Source organism: Erinaceus europaeus, chromosome 18 (assembly GCF_950295315.1).
Source record: "Erinaceus europaeus chromosome 18, mEriEur2.1, whole genome shotgun sequence".
NCBI classification, from domain to species: Eukaryota; Metazoa; Chordata; class Mammalia; order Eulipotyphla; family Erinaceidae; genus Erinaceus; species Erinaceus europaeus.
This window is the reverse complement of record NC_080179.1, coordinates 77,968,571-77,993,709: the sequence shown is the minus strand read 5'-3', so window position 1 is coordinate 77,993,709 and position 25,139 is coordinate 77,968,571. Positions and strand designations below refer to the sequence as shown.

General features: G+C 47.2%; 2 protein-coding genes across 9 annotated transcripts in view; both read right to left on the bottom strand.

Moving 5' to 3' along the window:
• Window positions 1-76: 76 nt before the first annotated feature.
• Window positions 77-17,943, bottom strand: ARPP19 (cAMP regulated phosphoprotein 19). 4 transcript variants are annotated; one of them, XM_060178253.1, is made up of 4 exons: window positions 17,790-17,901; window positions 12,081-12,183; window positions 7,642-7,764; window positions 77-1,874 (listed from the first exon to the last, which is right to left on the bottom strand). In XM_060178253.1, exons 3-4 carry the CDS (start codon window positions 7,759-7,761, stop codon window positions 1,704-1,706), a joined length of 291 nt encoding a protein of 96 aa, XP_060034236.1. In that variant the 5' UTR covers window positions 7,762-7,764; window positions 12,081-12,183; window positions 17,790-17,901; the 3' UTR covers window positions 77-1,703. The 4 variants fall into 4 exon arrangements, with proteins under 4 accessions (XP_060034236.1, XP_060034235.1, XP_016047724.1 ...); XM_060178252.1 differs by having other exon boundaries at window positions 17,743-17,889; XM_016192238.2 differs by lacking the exon at window positions 12,081-12,183 and having other exon boundaries at window positions 17,790-17,943.
• Window positions 17,944-23,143: 5,200 nt separating this feature from the next.
• ATOSA (atos homolog A) overlaps window positions 23,144-25,139 on the bottom strand; it is a 46,740-nt gene continuing 44,744 nt past the window's right edge. For 4 of the 5 annotated variants that reach the window (XM_060178244.1, XM_060178242.1, XM_060178243.1 and 1 more), the window contains 2 exons: window positions 24,917-25,116; window positions 23,144-23,729 (listed from right to left, as the gene is read on the bottom strand). In XM_060178244.1, coding sequence (XP_060034227.1) covers window positions 23,576-23,729; window positions 24,917-25,116 — 354 coding nt within the window. In that variant the 3' untranslated portion in view covers window positions 23,144-23,575. Of the gene's footprint in view, window positions 23,730-24,916; window positions 25,117-25,139 lie in introns of those variants that run through there. The other variant, XR_009546016.1, reaches the window with a different exon arrangement.

Sequence of the window (25,139 nt, the reverse complement as noted above, 5' to 3'; positions counted from 1 at the left end):
AGTTTATTACACTTATATAACATTACTTACCAGAACTCAGCATATTCTGATAGATTCCTAGGCCAGTCTGTTCAAGTATGTGTTTCATTATAAAGTTACTTTTATTTAAACAATAGGCAAATATTAGTAATACAGGATTCAAAAGTGGTTAACAACTGATAACTATGTTGTTACTGCAGTATAAAATACAGCATCTAGCAGAGCAAATTTTTAAAGATTTTTTTGAATTTATTTATTCCCTTTTGTTGCCTTTGTTGTAGTTATTGATGTCATTGTTGTGGGATAGGACAGAGAGAAATGGAGAGAGGAGGGGAAGACAGAGAAGAGGAGAGAAAGACAGACACCTGCAGACCTGCTTCACCGTTAGTGAAGCGGCTCCCCACCTGTAGGTGGGGAGCCGGGGAGCTGGAACCGGGATCCTTATGCCAGTCCTTGCGCTTTGCGCCACCTGTGCTTAACCTGCTGTGCTACCACCCAATTCCCCTAGCAGAGGATATTTTATGAATAAGGATATAGACAAGTATGTTTTCAAATAGGCTGAGCAACACAGTCCAACATGATTTGAGTCAAACAAGCAAGAAGAAGGGAGGGGCCACCAGAAACAGAACACTGAAGACTTCCATTTTGGTGAGCCCCAAATTGGCAGAAGTGAAGTTTCTTTAAAAATGATATACATTAATTACATGAATTTCACTTTTCATAAAAGTCAAAAAAATGAAGTGTTCTGCATAGGACAAAAGATATGCCTAAATCAACATACCATATTTGCACAAGGTCACTGAATGTCATGGATACTAGTAAAACAAAAGTTTGTCTATGGCAGACTGAGCAAAGATTTCAGTTTGGTATTTTTTAAGTTCAAACTGCTCTTACTACACAAAAGTTCTAATGACATACAGAGTTTTATGTAGAAACTCTTGTGCTTCTGGTTGGCACATCATTTATGTTTTCATTATGTGAAAATAATACAGACGTTTGTGAGAGGCTGTGCAAAATTACTGTATTTAAAAAGTGGCACAGAAGTGATGTCAACAGTACATGCACACTTCATTCATATCTTCAACAAGGGTATCCTAACAATACAGAACTGAGTAAGGATACTAGCTTCAAGACTAACTGCTAAGCACTGGAGCCACTCAAGTCACACCAGAGTGGACAGACATTGCCCAGGTCAGACTCTACTGTTAAAGCTGAAATGGGTCTAAGGCCACTCAAGCTCAAGCAGAAAGCAAACCTTTTAGAGTCTCATCTATCTGCTTAAAAGGTTTGATCATTCTTACGACTTGTGGTCTTAAACTTTTATTTTATAAAATCCAAAAGAGAGTACAGAAGAAATCAGTATGAGAGGTTATATTAAATAAGAGAAAAACAAAGGCATAGTTAAGATGATGGGAATATCCAACACATTAAGAACTGTAAAACTTGCTTGTTACTTGTTGGAACCAACTCTTCAGAAGAAGTTAGGCAACAGACATAATTATTTGAAAGCAGGTCCCTATGCTACATTAACAGGTCCTTTTCATCGGTGCACCATTAAGCTAATCAGAAATTCTACACGTGTATCCTCTTACAATAGCAGCACACACTATCAATACCTGTAAAGCTCTCACTCTCAACTGACTGCATTAAGGAAAATAAAAAGCAGAGAAATAACATAACAAGGAGGAACAGGAGTTCTAAGTCATGCAGTTCAGCTCTTCTCATCAGCCAGCCAGCTTGCTAGCAACAAGAGACGGTTTTCGTTGAGGAAGGTCTTGTGGAGTGGGGATGTGGTCACCGGTGACCTCGGTCTTCTCTGGGGCTGCAGCAGGAAGTTGCTTGTTCTTCATTTTTGCTTTGGCCATGTTGTAATCCCCAGAATCAAAGTACTTTTGCTATAAGAAGGGGAAAAAAAATTCAGAAGAGTCTAAAAACATTCTTATGGAATTACTTTGGCTTTCAGATATATGTACTGTCAAAAAGTACGTCAGTTTAACTATGATTTAAACCAAAAAACTTTAATTAGATGTAGTAGCTATCAATCTCTGAGTCTTAAGCATGAGTCAACAACTGAGTGGTCAGGCAAGAACACTTTATTCAAGCTTTCTGGAATCATTCTGACTGCAGCACAAAACCCTTGATTGTTAATACGTCAATTCCCACATCACGCTATCTTGACAATGAATAGTACTGGAGTGAAACAGTGAGATGCAGACTTTTCATCTAGGACAAACATTTCTGGAAGAATTTAAATCATTCTCGAAACCAGAGTCATTCACTTTGTTAAAACCAAAATAAGGCTAAAATATAAATGTCAATAAATTCATTAGAAACGATTAAATTAAGGTACGCGTTACAATGTGCAAGGATCTGAGTTCAAGCCTGCAGTCCCACCTACAGGAGGGAAGTTTCAGAAGCAGAAGCATTGCTGCAGGTGTCTCTATCTCCCCTTCTCAATTTTTCTGTCTCTATCCAGTAAGTAATAAATAAACTATTAAAAAGGAAAGAAACTATCAAATAAAAGTGTATTTACCTAGGCCTAGAGAGAGCTCACCAAGTCGAGTACAGAGTGGCTGACTTGTCATCCACACACACCCCCCATCTGAATGGAAAAAAAGGGAAAACCAAAACAAACAAACAAGCAAGCCCAGAGTGGTGAAACATGATATAAAAACAAACACAAAAGTACATGTCTATCCTTTATTTTAACATAAAGGATGGAGGTGTAGGCAGTGGCACACTTGGTTAAGCACACACATTACAGTGCACAAGGACCCAGGTTCAAGCCTCTGGTTCCCCCTGCAGGGGGAAAGACTTCATGAATAGTGAAGCAGGGCTGCAGGTGTTTCTCTGTCTCTTTCCATCTCTATCTCCCCTCTTTTCTCAGTTTCTGTCTCTACCCAATAATAAATGAAAGAAAAAATTGAAAAACAGTAATACAGAGGATAAAGATGTATTGGAGGTAATTAAGGTGGGGGCAGCTTGGAGGCTCTCCTGAGTGCAAGGGCCACCAGCTGTCTGTAGGAACGCTGCACGACCCCACAGCTGTCTGAGGACTCGTGAGTAGGAACGCTGCACGACCCCACAGCTATCGAGGAGTCGTGATTAGGAACGCTGCACGACCCCACAGCTATCGAGGAGTCGTGAGTAGGAACGCTGCACGACCCCACAGCTATCGAGGAGTCGTGAGTAGGAACGCTGCACGACCCCACAGCTATCGAGGAGTCGTGAGTAGGAACGCTGCACGACCCCACAGCTATCGAGGATGAGGCGCTTCCCAGTCAGCATGTCTTCACACTCATCCTCGTTAAAACTCGGTGATGCCCATGTGGAAATACAGATCTCCTGGTGGCTGGAGAACTTAAACCTAACCCTTGATGACCTTAAGTGTATCTTTTTCTGTTCCCTTGCAAAATATATGGAATTTCCAGCTACAGCCTCTTTATAGAAAGCGACCAACTGTGTCCTGGCTCCTGGCCTGCATGTAAGTTCAAAAACATGCTAAAGCGCAAGGACTGGTGTAATGATCCAGGTTCGAGCCCTTGGCTCCCCACCTGCAGGGGATCGCTTCACAAGCAGTGAAGCAGGTCTGCAGGTGTCTTTCTCTCCCCTTCTCTGTCATCCCCTCCTCTCTCCATTTCTCTCTGTCCTATCCAACAACATCAACAACAACAACAACAACAACAAAAAAAAAACATGCTAGACTGGGCAGTTAGTATAATACTTCTGCAAAAAGTCTTTCATGCCTGAGGCAGCAAAGGTCCCAGGTTCAATCCCCAGCTCCACTATAAATAAGAGCCTACTAGTGCTCTGGTGGAAACAAAGTAAAACACTGCTGGTTTCAAGCAACTTTCTGACAATTTATAGTCCTTGAACTCTTCCAGTAGTCAGAGCATATTTTGCACTTAGGAAAGTGTAACAGTGATGAACTGACTGTGGTCTATCAATGTATCTCCAGTATGTACACAGTGCTCATGATAAAGGTTAAGTCATGGTAGGTAAAAACTGAACCTAGGCAAATTTATCACATCACAATTGCTACTTTAGGAATATAATATAGGACCTTAGCATTGAATTCATGGCTAGTGGTGCTGCCAGTGGGAGTCGAGCAGTGCTCTGGTAAAAGCCAACAGTTACATATGGAACCAAGAATGTTACCATCAAAAACAGTAACAGAAAAGATGGTGGCTGTCAATTCTGAAGATCAGATAAGAAAGAGGTCAAAGGGTAAAGTCTCCATTGTATGACAAAGGTCAAGGGATTAACTGTGCAGCATGGTGACTAGGGAGAGCATAATGGTTATGCAAAAGACTTTCACGCCCAAAGCACCAAAGGTCCCAGGTTCAATCCACCATAAATCAGAGCTGAGTCAATAAATGAAGCCAAGTAGAAAGACCTAAAAAGACACCTTAAAGTACCTAATGAAATAGTTTCTACTTAGACATAGGTACCCTCCTCACCTACTTCTTATTACACTCCCCTCAGGCACTCCAAAGCTAACCTTATCAATTAAGGACTACAAAAGGGAGGTGAATAAGGGCAAGAGACTGGCAGACTTTAATGGTGACTCTTTAGTCACTATCAGGCCACCCCATCAGCTGGGGCCCTAGTCGGGGAGTCCTGAGATTCCCAAACAGACATGATGGGTCTAGACTTTGAAGAGATACCTCTCTCCACTGTCACTGGTCATCTCCATCAGGAACAACATAATGGACCCCTTTGGGGGCCCCCATAGGACTTTGCCCTCAATGTGGATCAACAATGGTACAGAATGTTCCATCCTCTGTAGGGGGTTGGACAACATACTCTATCACCACCTGAAAAGATGGGTCCTGGAATTGGTGCAAGTTGGCATGTTCCTACTCATGACCAGAGTGTGAGTTCAGACCTACAGGGATGTAGAGGTCAGAGGCTCTCCTATACTGAATATGGGCCCCAGACCAAACTGGTGGGGTTTACAGTCAACAATATTTATACCCCTCTCCCATATTAGGGAGCTACTCTCTTCCCTGATCCAGCTTTCTGGTCCTTTTTCCAGCCATGACATCATCTCCCCAAGACAATAACCTGGGTCCACCTGCATATCAGATGGCAGGCTCAGGCAAAAACTAATAAAGTCATGGGCCCTTTGGAATATATGTAAAATAGACCTACTAGCTATTTCCAAAACGGAGACCCCCAAATCTTCATCTGCAATATTCCAGCCTTTAGGTTTATGATTAATTAACAATTGGTTTGGCTTTCTATGTGAACTCTCTTTTCAGCCACCAGGTTCCAGACGCTAGCAGGATGCCAACCAGACTTCCCTGGACAGACAACCCCACCCATGTGTCCTGGAGCTCTGCTTGCCCAGAGCCCTTCCCCACTAGGGAAAGAGAGAGCCAGGTTGGAGTATGGACCGACCTGTCAACGCCCATGTTCAGCGGGGAAGCAGTTACAGAAGCCAGAACTCCCACCCCCACACCACACACACGCGCACACACACCTTCTGCATACCACAGTGGCCTTGGGTCCATACTCCCAGAAGATTAAAGAATAGGAAAGCTATCAGGGGAGGGAATGGGATACAGACTTCTGGTGGTGGGAATTGGGTCAAGTCGGTCCCCTCTTAGCCTAGGGGTTCCAGTCAATGTTTCCTTTGTAGAAATAAAACATGAAATCAAAGATGATCAAGTGAACCCAACTGCAAAATCATGTGATTCTAGCAATAACTATCTATTGTCTCTTCACCCCGAAGACAGCAGGAACCTCCCACTTCCTCTAGAGAGCCTCTATTTGCCCCAGTCCTGGAACCTCTAGGGTGGGGCTCCCTTTGCTGCCTGCTGCCCACCACTCCTTTCAAACGTTGTTATTGCCTCCGCTGTTCCCGACCTGATCAACACAACGAGTCCCACCTCAGCATGCTTCACTTCAGACTGGCCCAGCCCCACCCCTAGGCCTCAACCCCTGCCACCTGCAGCTTGCTTGCCCAGGGACAGCGGGTGCAACCACTCTCCATCTGCACTCCTGCAGCCTTTCAGTTCAAGGCTGATCAACAATTGGTTTGGCTTTCTATGTGAACTCTCTTTTCAGCCACCAGCTTCCAGACTCTAGAAGGGCGCCGACCAGACTTCCCTGGACAGACAACCCCACCCATGTGTCCTGGAGCTCTGCTTGCCCAGAGCCCTTCCCCACTAGGGAAAGAGAGAGACAGGCTGGGAGTATGGACCGACCTGTCAACGCCCATGTTCAGCGGGGAAGCAGTTACAGAAGCCAGACCTCCTCCCCACCTTCTGCATCCCACAGTGACCCTGGGTCCATGGCTCCCAGAGGGTTAAAGACTAGGAAAGCTGTCAGGGGAGGGGAGGGATACAGAGTTCTGGTGGTGGGAGTTGTACCCTTCTTATCCTGTGGTACTGTGTTTCCATTTTTTAAATAAATAATTTTTTAAAAAAAAGTAAAGCTTTAGTACTCTTACCAACAAAAAGGTGAAGTATGTGTTTACCAATCTTACTATGGTAAAACATTTTCTAAAATAAGCATGTTTCAAAGCATACATACCACACCTTAAAGCTATACAATATTATATGTCAGTTATATTTTAAGACATCTGGAAAAATATTCTTTTGGAAATTTATTTCAAAAGGTAATTGATATATACATATATATATATATGCAGAATCAACAATCACATAAACACACAAATGCTGACACAGTTTTGTAAGCAAGCAGTAGATGCCAACATTATTTAAGGTATTTAAGAAAAAACACGATTCAGTATCTGATTCAATAAACAATTCTCTTCATTAACAATAATGAATAATATCTCATCCATTCCTGTATGATAATTTAAAGGTTCTTAAGCTGAAAATGAAACCTTTACATTTTAAATAAACAGATTAGGCAAGAAAATTTAAGGAAGCATATATTTCAATTCATCTTAATATTGAGAAATGGTGGTTTCTACCTCTCAAAGGGCAAGATTTTAAAATCATGTTCCCAGTTATTTGAACTACTGAAATTACAATGTATGAATTATATTTAGTGTAACTTATTTACATATGTTAAGAAGTACATTACCCTATGCTTTATAAGTGATCATTTTACCCAAATAGAATTTTGAATCTTAGGATAGTATGTAAAATTATCTTTAATACCATCTTTTGCAGAGTGGCTGCTGCTGAAAGGGAATGGAGTTACATAACCCACGTGATTGGTTTCAACCTATGTTTTCTTTCTTTTTAAAAAAACGTTTTATTTATTTATTTATTAATGAGAAACATAGGAGGAAAGAGAAAGAACCAGACATCATTCTGGTACATGTGATGCCGGGGACTGAACTCAGGACCTCATGCTTGAGAGTCCAATGCTTTATCCACTGTTCCACCTCCTGGACCACTCAACCTATATTTTCTAATAAAGATGAAATGGAAGGAAATAGGGCAAAATATGAAGATATCACACCTATGTAGTAGCTTACAGGTTGTCATAACCTGCTCAACATGCCTGAAATCCTACAGCTCTTCACACACGTCTATACAACAGCACAAAATGGAGAAATGCAGATATACTACACAGACCTGGCGAGACAGGGCTAAGTGCATGCAGACACCCAGCTCACTATCTGTCAGCGTAGTGAACTCACAGGGCTTGAGCATCTGAAAATGTCACAGGAGAACTTACCCCTTTCTGCAACCTCTTCCTTAAGAAATCTGAGCCTCCAGGTTTTTGTCCCAGGTGAGGGTATCTTGCTTTCAATTTAGCTTCTTCAGCTTTCTCTGGACTAGTCACTTTATCTTCCATTTCCTAAAATAAATTTAATCAAATTACTTCTCCACTATGGTTCAATTATTAAGAAAAAAAATCACCTTTTAATAATCCGAGTTCTGGCTTCAGCTGTCAAATGCCAAGTAATTCAGCATCTGACTAAGAAATTAAGCACAGGAGATTTTAAAAACATCTTTATCTTGCTTTGCAGATTATCCATGTGATAGCTCACACCCCACACACTGGATAAAAATACCAAAGGAGCTCAGCTCTGGAGCCCTGCATGCCATCACTCTGCAGTCATACAAAGTACATTTTACAGCAAGCCACCTTCTATGGAGTTCATCAACTCCGTCTATATTTAGGAACCACCCAAACACTGTTAAAATATGAAAGCTCCTTTATCTATGCCAAATCACCTAACAGGCAGCCCCTGAGATTAGCTTATTAGACATTAACAGCAGCTTACTTATCAGCAATTCTTTCCTAAACAAATCGATCACGAGTCCTCTGGGGGCTGGGTGGTGGCACACCTGGCCGAGCACATGTTACAATGTACAAGGACCCGGGTTCGAGTCCCCAGCCGTCATCTGCAGGAGGAAAGCTTTTTAAGTGGTGAAGCAGTGCTGCGGTTGTCTCACTATATTTCCCCTACCGTCTTGAATTCTGGCTGGTTCTATCCAATAAAAGATAATAATAATAAAAGAGAAAGCCCAGCATTTAAAAAGACTTCTATTTGTGTTTTTTTTATTTCTTTATTGGGGAATTAGTGTTTCACATTCAACAGTAAATACAATAGTTTCTACATGCAAAAAAAGACTATTTGTAAAGGAAACATCTCTGCTGATCTTCACACCCAAACATTCCCACCCCCATGTTTAACAACAATCACTGCTCAGACCAAAGATCCCATTCTTTAATGTATGTTTTGTTTTCTGAGTGAGGACTGTTGATGCTTTAAGCCTGCTCACTTTTACCATCGGTCTTAACATATTCTGTGTTCTTCCCTGGAGCCATACTTAGTAGGAAGTGGCCTTTAATCTCTTTATCAAGTGCTGCAGAGAAGCATGAATCAAGAAGAAAGCGACCCTGAAGGAGGAGGCTGGGCAATCATGGCAAGGTCAACTAGTTCCTCAGCTCATTCCTGAACAATGGCTAAGCAAAATCACATGCGCCTGCATGTCCTCATGTCCTTCCAGATTACTAATGAAATAGTTGAAAGCAAGACTGATAAGCCCATTGTTCTAGAAATGAACTAAATCACTCATCAATCTAGGAACTGAACAAACAACATGCTTTCCTCAAAACTATCTGCACAGGGGCATGGTGGTGGGGCACTCATTTGAGTGGACATGTTACAATGCACAAGGATCCAGGTTCAAGCCCCTGGTCCCCACCTGCAGGGGGAGAACTTTGCGAGTGGTGAAGCAGGGCTCCCTCTCAATTTCTGACTGTGTCTATCCAATAAAGATAATAAAAGAAATAAAAAAAACTATATTCACATAGCTTTACTTTTAAAAATATTTATTTATTCTCTTTTGTTGCCCTTATTTATTGTTGTAATTATTGTTGTTGTTATTGATGTCATCGTTGTTGGATAGGACAGAGAAATGGAGAGAGGAGAGGAAGACAGAGAGGGGGAGAGAAAGAGACACCTGCAGACCTGCTTCACCACCTGTGAAGCGACTCCACTACAGGTGGGGAGCCGGGGGCTCGAACCGGGATCCTTACACTTCACACCATGTGCGTTTAACCCACTGCACTACCGCCCAACTCCCAGCTTTACTTTTCTAAAATTATTTTATTTTAATAAGAGAGATACAGAGAGAAAGAAACAGTAAGACCAGAGCACTGCTCAACTCTGGTTTGTGGTGGTGCTGGGGTTTGAACCTGGGATCTCAGAGCCTCCGACATCAAAGTCCTCTATAACTATTATATTGTCTTCCCAGCCCTGACACAGCATTATTTACCTTATACTGCGCCAAGCCTTCTTTCATCCTCAATAGCTTTTTTCTTTTTTTACTTTATTGTCACCAGAATTATCACTGGGACTCAGTGCTAGCACTAAAGAATTCACCACCCCCAGTGGCTTTTTAAAACTTTGTTTATTATCTTTATTTATTTATTGGATACAGACAGCCAGAATTGAAACGGGAGGGGGATCTGGGGGGGGATACAGAGAGACACCCGCAGATCTGCTTTACCACTTGCAAAACTTTCCCCCTTCAGGTAGGGACCAGGGGCTTGAACCCGGGTCCTTGTGCATTATAACATGTGCGCTCAACCAGGTGCACCACCACCTGGCCCCTTAACTTTCTATTTTATTTGACAGGACAGAAATTGAGACAGGATGGGGAGGTTAAGAGGGAGAGAGAAAGATACCTACAGACCTGCTTCACCAACCGTGAAGCATCCCCCCAAAGCATGTGGTGTGCAGGCCTTGAACCCGAGTCCTTTACATGGTAAGGTATGCACGTAACTGGATGCTCTCCCCCCATAGCTCTCTCATATACTGCGACATCTCATTTTTAGTCTTGAAGAATTTGTAGAACAAAGTAGCCGTCAAATAAACCCTTTACTAATGTGTCTGCTGCCTTCAGCCTCAAGTGCTTTTACTTTTAAGCTACAGTTTCATGCAGTTATTTTGATTTCCTACTTGACAGACACAAAACTCAACTACATGTACTCATCCAGAGATTTAAATAGCCAACAGACAATACACGGAAGAAGGGTATTCCTAAGGAATTCACATGTGGACAGTCTCACACCTCATACGCCAAGGGCCCAGGTCTGATCTAGGGCCAGAGAAGACATGTGACGGATGGTACCCTGGTCTCTCTCTCACAATTAAAAAAAAAAAAAAGTAAACAAAAGAGCAACTAAAAGACATCAATGATGCAAATCTTGACATAATTTTGAGTAAAATAATGTTTCCCTGGGTGGAGAGGTGTCTCAGAATCTTCTTGAGTGAAGCACCAAGTTGCACCCTGAAGTCTGCACATGCATGGAAGTTGGAGCTCTGATCTAGGTCTCTCTCTCTTAAACATAAATAAATAAATCTCCCGGGAATCTCTGTGTCTTGCACATAGGCAGATATCCCCGATTGTGATACCACAGCCTTACTTTTAATCTAAAAATACTCTGCACATGTTCCACCTGCTGAAAGTTTAATAGCTACCTAAACACCTGATAGTTTTCTCATGAGCTTATCTTTAAAAAAGTTTCATGTTTTGGAAAAACAGACTCAGGAATAGATGTTAGCAGGTAGTAAGGCCTTGCACAAATAAAGCCAAGTCTGCTGAAGTGCTGGACGCAGCAAACCGCTTGGCAGCAGCGACTGGGCTCACTCTAGATCACTCACAATCAGCACACCGTGCCGCACACTTAAAATGCAACCGAGCTTCTTAGTCACCACAAGTTATTTTTAAAAATATCCCCCCCAATGTCAGGCTGTTTTCTTTTCTTTTTCTATTTTTTTTTTAAACCACAGCACCGCTCAGCTCTGGCTTATGGCAGTGTGGGGGACTGAACCTGGGACTTGAGAGCCTCAGGCATGAAGGTCTGTTTGCATAACCATCATGCTATACCCCCACCGTTTGTGTTTTTTTAACTGGGAAATGGGAAAGAATTTTATGCCCACTCTTGACTCATAGATGAAAATAATTTGAATAGTTCTCTCTCTCTTTAGTCACTCACAAAAGTACAAAAAACTGACGGATTTTTAAAAATTATTTATTTTCCCTTTTGTTGCTGCTGTTTTATTTTTGTAGTTGTTGTTGATGTCGTTGTTGGATAGGACAGAGCGAAATGGAGAGAGGAGGGGAAGACAGACAGGGGGAGAGAAAGACAGACACCTGCAGACCTGCTTCACCGCCTGTGAAGCGACTCCCCTGCAGGTGGGGAGCCGGGGGCTCGAACCAGGATCCTTACACTGGTCCTTGCAATTTGCTCCACATGCACTTAACCCGCTGTGCTACCGCCCGACCCCAAAACTGACAGATTTTAATTGAAAGCTGTACTTGAGTTAGTATTTTCCGACATCTTACTGCTCAATCTTGTAATTAAGTCTCCAGAAAAACTGCTACCACAAACTTATCTGAAACATATACACACTTTCATTCAGATTCCTCGTGAGTCTAACTAAGCTGCCTAGTTTTTAATTACCATACCCCCCCCTCTCTTTTTAAAACTGCAGTAATAATATTTTAGTACTTTGGTAGTAGTTTCAACAGAAAGCTGAGAAAAATTAAATCTATGACCTAAAAGATATAACCTTAGGGGCCGGATGGTGGTGCACCTGGTTGAGTGCACATGTTATAGAGCACAAGGACCTGGGTTCGAGGCCCAGTCCTCACCTGCAAGGGGAAAGCTTTGTGAGTGGTGAAGCAGGGCTGCAGGTCGGTTGGTCGGTCTCTCTCTCTCTCTGTTTCCCCCTTCCTTCTCGATTTTTGGTTGTCTCTATCCAATAAATAAATAACAAGAATTTTTTTTGTTAAAAAAAGATATATAACCCTAGCCCAGAATACCTAAGTCACCTCACAAGTAAGCAGTACTATTTGACTATCTTTTCATTTGTCATAACAGAGATTCAGCAGCAGGACAAGGAAATGAGGAAAAAACAGTTGAATAAAAAATATAAATGAGGGGCATGGGGTAGATAGGTTATGCAAACAGATTCTCATGCCTGAGGTTCCCAAATCCCGAATTCAATCCCCTGTACCACCATAAGCCAGAGCTGAGCAGAGCTCTGGCAAAATAAGCAAAAATAAATGAATAAATAAATGATGCGTCTGTGATCTGAGGGTCATAAGAACATGCGTCTTAATCTCAGGAGGAGTAAGGGCGTCAGGGCACTTGTTGCAGCGCAGCAGTAAAGTGCATTCTTCAGATGTGTGCAGCCCAGAAAAGCAACAAAACTTCATCCTGCAGTCTAGGGGTAGCACCAGAGTTCCTGCAGCATAACAATTATAATCACACTCCATACATCAGAAACAGTTTGTGTAGAACACAATGCAACTCTGAATAAGGTAGATTACTTGCATTTAATTCACTTTAGTTCTGAGATGACTACCTTTCCCATTCTATTTAAAATCTGGGAGGTCGAACGGTAGCACAGCGGGTTAAGCACACGTGGTGCAAAGCGCAAGGACCAGTTGTAAGGATCCCGGTTCGAGCCCTGGCTCCCCACCTGCAGGGGAGTCGCTTCACAGGCAGTGAAGCAGGTCTGCAGGTGTCTGTCTTTCTCTCCTCCTCCCCTCTCCACTTCTCTCTGTCCTATCCAACAACGAATGACATCGGCAACAACAATAACCACAACATGGCTACAACAAGGGCAACAAAAGGGGGAAAATCCACTGCTCCACTCCAGGAGCAGTGGATTCATGGTGCAGGCACTGAGCTCCAATAATAACCCTGGAGGCAAAAAATAAAGTCTGTATTTCGGGAGCCAGGTGGTGGTACACAGTGCTAAGCGCAAGGACCAGCCTTCTAGCCCCCAGCTCCCCCCACCTGCAGGGAGGACACTTCACAAGGTGTGAAGCAGGGCTGCAGTGGTTTATCTGTATTCTTCTCTGTCCTATCCAATAATTAAAAACAAGGAAGGAAAAATGGCCTCCAGGAGCAGTGGATTCATAGTGCAGGCACCAAGTCCCAGCAACAACCCTGGAGGCAAAAAAAAAAATCTGTACTTCCCCTTGTCCTCTGGGACTTTTCTTGTATGACTCGATGTCTCTTCGGACCCCTCCCCGGCACGCCACGTCTGCTGGTCTCAACTGAATCTATGCTACTGGTGCCACCATGCCAAGTCATGCCACTACCGCTCTGTGCTACGGACTGGCTTCAGAGACACCAACCTCCCAACTTTTAGCCCAGTGAGATCTGTCCGAATACATGGGACCAATTCCATTTCAGCTGGTGCGTTTTCCAATAAAGTTATAGATCCTAAATACATGAGGGCCTAGGGTACTGGGTACATGTGCTCACATCTCCATAAACTGAGGGCATTTATATCCCTCAAAGTGCAAGTGCTTAACAGTCCTCTGTGACTAGAATTGAACCTCATGAGCTTGGCCATCTAGCAGACTAAAGAAGGCACAGCGCATTCTAGGAAGTATTTATTACTCGGGCCTAGACATATTCCTTCCTCATCACTACTTCACCTCCTTCACTCGCTCTAGCTATTTAACGAGTGACACTGAAGAAAGGAAGATTTGGGGGTCAGGTGGTAGCACAGAGGGTTAAGCCTACATGGCATGAAATGCAAGGACCGGCGTAAGGGTCCAGGTTTGAGCCCCCAGCTCCCCACCTGCAGGGGCGTCATTTCACAAGCAGTGAAGCAAGTCTGCAGGTGTCTGTCTCTCCCTTCTGTCTTCCCTTCCCCTCTCGATTACTCTGTCTTACCCAATAACAAGGGCAACAAAATGGGGAAAAGTGGCCCCGCCAGGAGCACAGGATTTGTAGTGCAGGCACTGAGCCCCAGCGATAACCTTGGAGGCAAAAAAAAAAGGTGGAGGGACTTACTCTCTTCTGACTAGGCATTAACATTACTGTCACCCACGACAATCTTTAGAAGAAGCATTGCATACAATTGGCTAAAAGATATACTGGCAAAAGAAAAAATATATGTATGTCAACTAAAGAACAACTGTCCCTATGACCTATACTAGAGTCATCAAACAAGGAGATGCAAACCAAACAAACAAAAAGCAGGAACAATGACTCAGACCCTATTAAAACCCTAGGTCTATTGCCTCCCTAACTTGAGGCCAGACTGGCTTGGGAAACAACAGACAAGAGGCCTTAGCAACTGGGAGGAAGTCTAAGCTTGTCAGACAAAGAACGGACTACAAAAGCTGGAAAAGGGCGAGAAACTGGCTTATTTAATGATGACCATATTGGCCAACATCAAGCCACCTCATCACCTAGGGTCCCAGACAGGGAGTCCTTGGATTCCACCACAGATCCAATGGGCCTAGACCCTAACAGGTCTCTCCGTACCATCTCTGGTTACTTCCATCAGGAACATCATCATAAGCTCTCCTGAGGGTCTCTCCAGGACCACACGCTAACTATAAACTATCAATGCCACTTAGACTCGTCCGAAATGGATACAGCCTACAAAGTTCTTCCCTGTGACCATGGACTGTGAGCAGAGGCTAACTGGAATTAGGTGGCTACACAGGCTAAATATGATCATATATGGTCCCTCGGTCAGATCAATATGGTAGACAGATAATTCTATCTGTATGTTTTAAGTTTGGGAGCCACTTTCTGCCCTAACCCAGCTTTCTAGCTGTATTCTCTACTCTGACACTGTCTTTCCCAGACAGTATTTCTAGTCCACCTCCATGCTAGCTATCAAGCTCAAGCAAAGGTTACTAAAGTTATGAGCACCTAGGAACATACCTAAAATAGACTTCCTGGCTTCTTTCCACCCTAGGGTCCCTAGTGTCATCTGCTCTATTCCTACTTTTGGATTCCTGTTTATTAAACATTTTGTCCTGCTTTATATCTTACTGCCTTTCAACCACCAAGTTCCAGATGCTACTAAGATTCCATCCCGACTTTTTGGCAGAACCACAAAAGTGAATAAAAACGAGGAAAGAAAAAAACTTCCCAATCCATATCTATAACTTTGGGAGAACCAGAGCAGTTTCTGTGGGAGGGTGATGGGGACACTGGTGAACTCTGGTGGTGGGAATGGTGTAGAATTACACCCGTTAGCTTATAACTTTGTAAATAAAAAAAAAGCAGAGGCTTAATTCTTACTGGACAGACACAGAGAAACTGAGGGGGAGTTGAGAGACAGAGACATCTGCAGCTCTACTTGACTACTTGTGGTGTTTTCCCCAGGCAGATGGGGACCAGGACCTTGAAGCCCGTCGCTTGGGTGCTACAGCGTGCACTTAACAAGGTGAGCCACCGCCTGGCCCCGGTGACTTAATTCTTACTCCAGGGTGGGGAGCAGTTCAGCTGGGAAGAATGCACACGTCACCAGTCTAGGTACCAGGACTAAAAAGCCCCTAGTTCCCACTTGTAGGGGGGGAGAGGAGGAGGTTCACGCTGCAGATGTCTCTTCTCCATTCCACCTGAAGGAAAAAAGGGCGAAACGTCACTGGGGATGGTGGAATGGCAATAACCCTGGTGGGGAAAAGGAAAACCTTACTCCGTGCAGGGCCTAGTTTTCAAAGTTTCAGAGGCAGAAGACTAGTATATCACAAAGAAAACTTTATGAGAGGTGAGGTCCAGGACACACTGTTGAGGTCATCTGCCCAGGGAGGCCAGGGTGGAACCACAGTAAGATCTGCAGCTTGGAGGCTGAAAGATGATATGATACAAACTGGGGAAAGCAAGATCTTATGAAGCAAATTTCTCAAACTCTTTAGAAAAAGATATCCTAGGTACACAGACAAAACAAATCCGGGAGTCATTTGAACAAGTCTTCCAAATGCCCGTAGAAGGAACGGGCGATTTGGGCCATAGGACCATGAAAGTGAAGCGCAAATCTTCCTCGTGTTGAGTCTCCTACAAGCAGCTGACATATTTTGACAGGAGCAGTCCTAAAATCCAAAGACCTAAAACAGACTTTAATATAGGCACTTAGAAACACGCAGCGCGTCCCGCACACTAGGCTGGTCCACACAGGCGCGTGCGCTTCAGCGGCAGGCGGTCAGGTCTCAGCAGGAACGGCCGTCCGCACATCACCGCGACCGCGCGGCCGCAAGCAGAGACCAAGTCTTTCCTCCTCCTCTCTCCATTTCTCTGTCCCATCCAACAACAACAGCTGGGACAGTAACAATGACAACCACAACAAGCCCAACAAGGGCAGCAAAATGGGGGAAATGGCCTCCAGGAGCGGAGGATTCGCGGTGCGGGCACCGAGCCCAAGTCGTAACTGGGGGTGCACCTGGGGGGCGCACCTGGCTGAGGGCACGCGGACCGGGTTCAAGCCCCTGCTCCCCACCTGCAGGGGGAACGCTTCGCGAGGGGTGAAGCAGGGCTGCAGGTGTCTCTCCCTCTCTCCCCTTCCCTCTGGATCTGTCTCCACCCAATAAATAAAACTAAAATAATTAAAAAGAAAAGTCGTAACTGAGAGAGCTTTCCATCCTACGGCGCATGGACTTGGATTTTTAATTTATTTATTTGCCTCCAGGGTCGTCGCCGGGGCTCGGTGCCTGCACCACGAATCCACGCTCCTGGACGCCATTTTTTCCCTCTTTTGTTGCCCACCGGTGTTGTTGTTATTATTACTGTCGTCATTGTTGGACAGGACAGAGAGAAATGCAGAGAGGAGGGGCAGACAGAGGGGGGGAGAGACAGACAGACACCTGCAGACCTGCTTCACCGCCTGGGAAGCGACTCCCCTGCAGGTGGGGAGCCGGGGGCTCGAACCCGGATCCTCACGCGGGTCCCTGCGCTGAGCCACGTGCGCTTTGCGCGGCGCCCCGCCCGGCCGGGTCTTTCTTGCCCCGCAGACAGACACGCGCAGCGCGGTGCGGGGCGTGGACGCAGCGCTGCGGCCCGTCGCGGGGGGCGGGGGGGGGGGTCCCACCAGCAGCACAGCCCCGCGGTCGCGGAGAGCGCGCGTCCGGGCTGGCGTCTGTCTGTCCAGGCGGCCGCGGAGTCACAGGCTCTGGGCAGGACGACGGGCGCGACCGGGCGGCGGGCGGCTGAGACGCACGTGGCGCAAAGCGCAGGGACCGGCGTGAGGATCCCGGTTCGAGCCCCCGGCTCCCCACCTGCAGGGGAGCCGCTTCCCAGGTGGTGAAGCAGGTCTGCAGGTGTCTGTCTGTCTCTCCCCCTCTCTGTCTGTCTCCCCCTCCTCTCTGCATTTCTCTCGGTCCTGTCCAACAACGACGACATCAATAACAGTAACCACAACAATAAAACAGCCAGGGCAGCAAAAGGGGGACTAACAGGCGCGAGGGGCTGTTCTCGCTGCAGGGCGACATCCCGGCGACCGGACGCGGAGCCCCGCCGCAGCACCCGCCCCGCCCCGCACCCGCACCCACACCGCACCTTCTGCTCCTCCGCGGAGGCCGCCTCCTGCACTTCCGCAGACATACCGCTTCCGCGGCGGCTCACACACCCGACGGCTGACCGTGGAGCCCGCGGCCGGGGCCCCCGGCTGCACCCCCCGCTCTCGGCGCCTCGGCCGCGGGAAGCGTCCGCCTGCGAAAATGGCCGCCGCCGTATGACGAAACGGACGCGCCGCGAACAGGGACGCTGGTTAATGACGTCACGCACCGCGCGGTCCGTTCATGCTCCTCCCCGGCTTCCGGGCCGGGCGACGCACTTCCTGTCTGACGTCACAGCGCTCCGCTCGGCTCTCTGGGGATCGTAGTTTCTGCGGAACCGCTTCCTCCCGCTCCCCGCGCTGCTCGGGACTCCCGCGGCTGCGGGTCTCCTGGTCCCCGCACAGACCGCGGCTCACGATCGGGACTCAAAATGGAGACAGAAGCGGCTACAACTCCAGACGGGCGTCCCTGGGCTCCTGTCAGGGCGGCTGCCAGCAGCCTGGCGGCTTGCGGCCGATGACCCGCCCGGGCCGAGGTTTGCGGCCGAAGCGGCGAGAAAGCCACGCGCGACGCCGTGTCGGTGTGCGGGGTCCCTGCGGAGAGCCGGCGGCCAGCGCGAGAAATCCCGCCGCCGGGCCTACACGAGCCTGCCGGGGGCGTCCGACAGCTGGAAGCGCGGCCGTGAACCGCCTGGAGCCCGGCAGATGCAAACGGCTCTTCAGAGACGCGGGGTCGGGGGTCTCTGTGCGGGGGTCTGCGCGGGGATCGGGGGTCTGCGCGGGGGTCGGGGGTCTGCGCGGGAGTCTCTGCGCGGGGTTCGGGGGTCTGCGCGGGGATCGGGGGTCTGCGCGGGGATCGGGGGTCTCTGCGCGGAGGTCGGGGGTCTCTGTGCGGGGGTCTGCTCGGGGTCGGGGGTCTGCGCGGGGGTCGGGGGTCTGCGCGGGGCTCGGGGGTCTCTGCGCGGGGGTCGGGGGTCTGCGCGGGGATCGGGGGTCTGCGCGGGGGTCGGGGGTCTGCGCGGGGCTCGGGGGTCTGCGCGGGGATCGGGGGTCTGCGCGGGGATCGGGGGTCTCTGCGCGGAGGTCGGGGGTCTGCGCGGGGATCGGGGGTCTGCGCGGGGGTCGGGGGTCTGCGCGGGGTCGGGGGTCTGCGCGGGGATCGGGGGTCTGCGCGGGAGTCTCTGCGCGGGGTTCGGGGGTCTGCGCGGGGATCGGGGGTCTGCGCGGGGGTCGGGGGTCTGCGCGGGGTTCGGGGGTCTGCGCGGGGATCGGGGGTCTGCGCGGGGATCGGGGGTCTGCGCGGGGCTCGGGGGTCTGCGCGGGGATCGGGGGTCTGCGCGGGGGTCGGGGGTCTCTGTGCGGGGGTCTGCGCGGGGATCGGGGGTCTGCGCGGGGATCGGGGGTCTGCGCGGGGGTCGGGGGTCTCTGCGCGGGGGTCGGGGGTCTGCGCGGGGCTCGGGGGTCTCTGCGCGGGGGTCGGGGGTCTGCGCGGGGATCGGGGGTCTCTGCGCGGGGGTCGGGGGTCTGCGCGGGGATCGGGGGTCTGCGCGGGGGTCGGGGGTCTGCGCGGGGCTCGGGGGTCTGCGCGGGGGTCTCTGCGCGGGAGTTTCTGCATGTAGCATTGTCCATCCCGCCCCCCTAGCCTAGAAATTTGCATGTAGGGGAGTCAGGCGGCAGGGCAGTGGGTTTGTCGCACGTGGCGCAAAGCGCAGGGACCGGCGTGAGGATCCCGGTTCGAGCCCCCGGCTCCCCACCTGCAGGGGAGTCGCTTCCCAGGCGGTGAAGCAGGTCTGCAGGTGTCTGTCTTTGCCTCTCCCTCTCTGTCTTCCCCTCCTCTCTCCATTTCTCTCTGTCCTAGCCAACAACGACAACATCAACAGTAATAACTACAATAACAATAAAAGCAACAAGAGCAACAAAAAGGAAATATATATATATATCTGCATGTAGTAAGAAAGCCCTGGGACTCATGACCTGCGGGAAGATCAAATAACAGTCACCTGCAGAGGAAAAGCCACAAGATCAGCAGCACACAGGCACTACAGGCCAGAAGAGAATGGCAGGAGACCTACCGAGTGAAGTGTCTTGGGGTAGGCTTGAGTTTAGGGGGGCTGTGTGGCGGTGCGCCTGGTTAAATGCACTTAATACTATGTGCAGTGACCCCGGTTTGAGCCTCCCCTCCACACCTGCAGGGGTGATGCTTCCCAAGCAGCAAAGCAGGTCTGCAGGTGACTAGCTTTCTCTCTGCCTACCCCTTCTCAATTTCTCTCTCATGTGACTATGAAAATATAAGGGACACTTTGAGATTGGGAATTCTCTGATCCTTGAACATCTACATTCTGACATATCCCAGATTTGGAGACTTTTCCACTGTTATTTCTGTGAAGATGGAAACATTCTTCTTCTCCTTTCCCTGTAATTCTGATATTTGCTTTTCTAATGGAGTCTTCAGTCTCTCAAAAAAGTAGCTTCATTTTTCCTAAGCCTTTCTTCTACTTTAAAGAGTGTGGTCATTTGCTTTCTATTTCTGATGTTCTCTCCCTCTCTCTTTCACTGCTACTAGGGTTATCACTGTGGTTTGTTGCATGCACTATAAATCCATGGCTCCTGGTGTTGGGCCTTAAAGCCAGCCTCCCTGCTCTACATACATAATCATTGTTTTGCCTGAAAGATCCCCCACCACGTTACCCCCTCAGGGTATTGCTAATTCAGTTAAAACCATCGCAACAGTTGCTAAGGATGCTTCCACCTTCCCAGCATGCCTTTTGCCTCTCTCCATCCCCTTTCCTAGCCATTTCTGTTTCCAACTTGCCACTTCCGGTTTTTACTATTCCAATCTCGCCCCTTTTCTCTTCCACGTCCTGACCCAGAGAAGACCTGGGGAACATACGAGAGGAAGTCCAGAGAGTCCCAGGAGAAATCTCCGCGCATCTCCCAAGCTCTACGATCACGGTCATAAGGAACCAAAGTTCCCAGTCAGGGAACCAAAGTGTGGCCCAGAGCAAAATGTTCCAGAGACAGAGAAACTGTCTCATGACGAAAGAGTAGAGGCTTTGGGAAACCTCTTCATAAGTAGCAAGGCAGCCCATAGTGGATGGGCAGCCAAGTTTACTTATCTGGGGGATGGGCAGGTTAGGTCCCACGTTGGTTGGGCGCCATATGCCAGTCCCTGTTCAGGGCGCCATTTGCCGGGCTAGCTTCACGGGCGGGACCATGGACTCATGGCTGAGCTGGGAACGCAGTTCAATCTTTATTGACGAGTGGGGATGCAGTTCAACAGTCTAATCTCTTCTAATCTAATCTCTCTTCATTAGAAAGCCCTGTCTTTTATATCTCCTGAGGTGGAAGTGTCAGGAAGAGGAAGTGCGGAACATGGGGGTGGGGAGAAGGGAGATAGGGCATGAACCAGTGGGGATTAAACCAATGAAAACAATGATGATGTAAATAGACCAGTGGGGACTAAACCAATGAAAACAGTGATTCTGTAAATAGACCAGCGGGGTTAAACCAATGAAAACGGCGATTCTGTAAATAGACCAGTGGGGACTAAACCAATGAAAACGGCGATTCTGTAAATAGACCAGCGGGGATTAAACCAATGAAAACGGCGATTCTGTAAATAGACCACAAGCAATGCAACAGAAGGGGTATTAGAAGCAGACCAACATGCGACCTCTGCATCCCCCGCTGGTCTGAACTTGCATTCCATGGTCATAGCTAGGATCATTCTAGGTTGCACTCATTTCAAAACCAGTCTTCAAGTGGCAGAATATTTTCACCCAGCCTCCACTCAGAGAGTGGGGCAGTTTCTACCGTTGTTGTTATACACTGAGGGCAATGTCCTGTTGACACCCAGAAGAGGGTTTATGATGTTGTTCCTGATGGGGATGACCAGTGACAGTGGAGAGAGGGGTCTGTTAAGAGGTCTAGGCCCATAATGTCTCTGTGGGAATCCCAGGATTCCCTGACTAGGGGCCCGGATGATGGGTGGCCTGGGAGTGACCTAAAAGGCCATCACTGAAGTATGCTAGTCTCTTGCCTTTATCCAGCTTTTGTCGTCCTCACTTTATCTGACAGGGCTGGGCTTAAGAGTGATTGAGGGAAGTGAAACAGGAATTAGGTGAGGAGGACATCTAGGTCTAAGTGAAAAATATTTGATTAAGTACTTTGTCTTTCTACTTGCTTGCTGCACTTATTGAGTCACTGTAGACTACTGGGCACTCCCTAGGCAGATGGCCTGGCCAATACGTCGTTGAATCCTGCCTCCCAAGAGCCCTACCCCACTAGGGAAAGACGGAACAGGCTAGGGGTATGGATTGACCTGCCAACACCCATGTCCATCGGAGTAGAAATTACAGAAGCCAGACTTCCCACCTACTGCATCCCATAAAGATCTTTGGGCCATACTCCCAGAGGGATAAAGTACAGGGGAGTTTCCAATGGAGGGGATGGGACCTGGAACTCCAGCGGAGGGAGTTTTGTTGACTTAATTGTTCCCCTCTTATCTCACAATCCTGTCAATTATTACATCAGTAAAAAGGAGAAGAAGAAGAAGAAGAAGGAAAAGGAGGAGGAGGAGAAGAAAGGACAAAACAGAAAGAGGAAGCACAAAGTACAACTTGGAGTGGATTTGGTGTATTATAAGAAAGAAAAGGACTCTAGGGAGGGGGTAGGGAGGGGAAGCTATGGGGTCTTGGTGCATGGTGGTGGAAAGGACCTAGGCTGGGATTGAGAGTGATCTGCAGACCGAGGTGAGAAGATTTACCCATGTATAAACACCAGTATTGTAAACCATTAGCCCCCAATAAAATAAATGTACCTCCCACAAGTAGTAAAATGGGACAAAGCTATTCTCTTAGCAGCCGTGAAGATCAAAGGGATACTGCTTGTTAGCTGCCGGAAACTCACATGAAACAGAAACAGCCCACGTAAAAACAAACACCGAATGTGCGTCTCATAGGTTTTTCATATATTTATAGTATAAATACTAAGTCATTTCAAAGTACATATTCTCTTAGTAATCTGCAGAAGTTATCTAGTATGGGACGGCAGTTTCAAGTTTAAAGCTTCTGTCGTAATGACTAAGGAAAACCAGAACTGTTTCTTGGAAAAGGGGATTCTGGAGGGAACAGGAATGAGCGTGATGAGCCGAGCCCGTGAAGAGAAGGTGCAGCAGCAACGTCCACACACACTGTGTGTCTGACAGAGCATGTCCAGGGACGGCTGGGGGAGCAGAGAACCCTGGGGATCGCACCCTGTCCACACGAGACCTGACTCCTTCAGAAAAGGCAGCTTGTTGGCATAGTGTGCTAGTCAAAAGGAAGCCCACATTCATCTTCACTCCAGCTCACTATCACTTTCAGTAACTTAAATGAACAGCACTTACAACACATGACACAAAAGGAAAGGCCTGTGCATATATTTCAGACTATAACACTAATGTCAAAAATACATAGGATGATTTTACATAGGATTTGTGCTACATTCGAATACTAGAGACAAGTATCACGGGTATTAAGGAAAACATTAAATATTAAATAATTGAGAAGTAAAATGTATAAACACTAATCTACCTACGGGCAGGGTGGGGAGGGGAGGTTTCGGCTGCAACATGTCCCATGAGGTGATTTCAACAGGACAAAAAGGATCAGGAAGTGAGTCCTTCCAGTCCGTGTGGGATATATGGGTTCCATCCCAGGAGTCCTTTCATAAAAACTGGTCCAGGGTATCAGCAGAGGATCCACTTTCCCAGCTGCTAATCTGGTGCATCCTGGTCCACGCTAGCTGCTGCTCCCAGTGCAGAACTGGGCAAACACTGTGACTCACTGTTCCTAACTAACACCGAGGTGAGAACTGTGGGTTTATCGGCGACTCTGTGTAGGATTTGAGTTCGTACGCAGCCCCACTGTCGACTTCCATGGACTTCCTTGAAAACAGGAGCCGCACATCTCGGTGGAGGTAGATCTTTCCAGATTTCGAACTCTGGAACCTAAATGAACAAATAAAAAGTTGCATTATTTCAGAGTAAGTGTCCAAAAGACAACCCAAATCTGAGACATTTTAGAACATGAAATCTTGCTACATCATTAAGTCACTGTCAACTTTTCAAGATACTGTAGATCTCACTTTTTAAAAAAATTTCTTTATTGGGGAATTAATGGTTTACAGTCAACAGTAAAATAAAATATAATAGTTTGTACATGTGTAACATTTCTCAGTTTGCACATAACAATTCAAACCCCACTAGGTCCTCCTCTGTCTTCTAGGACTTGAATCCTCCACCCCCACCCCAGTCTTTTACTTTGGTGCAATACATCAACTCCAGTTCAAGTCCTGTTTTGTGTTTCTGATCTTATTTTTCAGCTTCTATGAGTGAGCTCATCCCATGTTCTTCCTTCTCTTTCTGGCTGATCTCCCTTTGTACATGCTTCTAGGTCAGTGTTACCCCCACTCTAGATGCCTCTTTCTTTATTTTTTAAGATTTTATTTATTTATTAATGAGAAAGATAGGAGAGAAAGAACCAGACATTACTCTGGTACATGTGCTGCTGGGGACGGAACTCAGGACCTCATGCTTGAGAGTGCAATGCTTTATCCACTGCGCCACCTCCTGGGCCACTCTAGGTGCCTCTTTCTATCAGTCTAGGTCTAACATACAGTCTCTCTTCTTATCACTGACACAGCAGAATCCACCTGCAGGGGGGTCACTTCATACGGAGTGAAGCAGGTCTGCAGGTGTCTATCTCTCTTCCTATTTCTCTCTGTCCTGTCAAAAAAAAAAAAAGAATGATGAACTCACCTTTTTCATCTCATCTTGGATGGATGGAGCTTGAAGGAATCATGTTAACTGAGATAAGAGAAGGATGAATATGGGATGATCTCACTCATGGGTTGAAGCTGGGAAATAATAACAAAAGGAAACACCAAGCAGAACCTGACTGGGTTTGGTGTCTTGCGCCAAAGTAAAGGCTCTGGGGGGAGGGGGGGGTCAGGTCTTGGTGCTGATGGTGGAGGAGGGCCTGGGCTGAGGGATGAGAGTGTTTTACAGAAAACTGAGAAGTTCTGCATATGTACCAACAACTGTGTTTACTGTAAACCATTCATCCCTCAGTCAAAAACTCAAGGCCATCAGAGCTGCTCTTTTAAAATAGGTTTTACACTCATCTGAAGCCTCACCTCAGATGTATGAGGTAGCGCAGTGAGCGGTCCTCTGCATGCCGCGCAGTCGCTCTATTAACACTTCTCTTCAGCTCTTCTTTGATGGGTACAGAGAAAGTTCTTTGCCGGAGGAACGTCTGGTGGTTGGCTGGCATCTCTCGTAAGTCATATATCACAACAAACATCTTCACCACAGTCTTATTAGGGTTAAATAAGGTCTGGAGAAATAATACAGAAATTA

Bases quoted from the DNA above. Each gene is read 5' to 3' on its own strand.
- ARPP19 (XM_007532377.3), bottom strand. From the start codon at position 17,787: ATGTCTGCGGAAGTGCAGGAGGCGGCCTCCGCGGAGGAGCAGAAG. The intron at 7,765-17,742 runs GTGCGGTGTGGG...AATTTATTTTAG, and splicing joins CCTCCGCGGAGGAGCAGAAG to GAAATGGAAGATAAAGTGAC. The intron at 1,875-7,641 runs GTAAGTTCTCCT...CCCTTCTTATAG, and splicing joins GGAAGAGGTTGCAGAAAGGG to CAAAAGTACTTTGATTCTGG.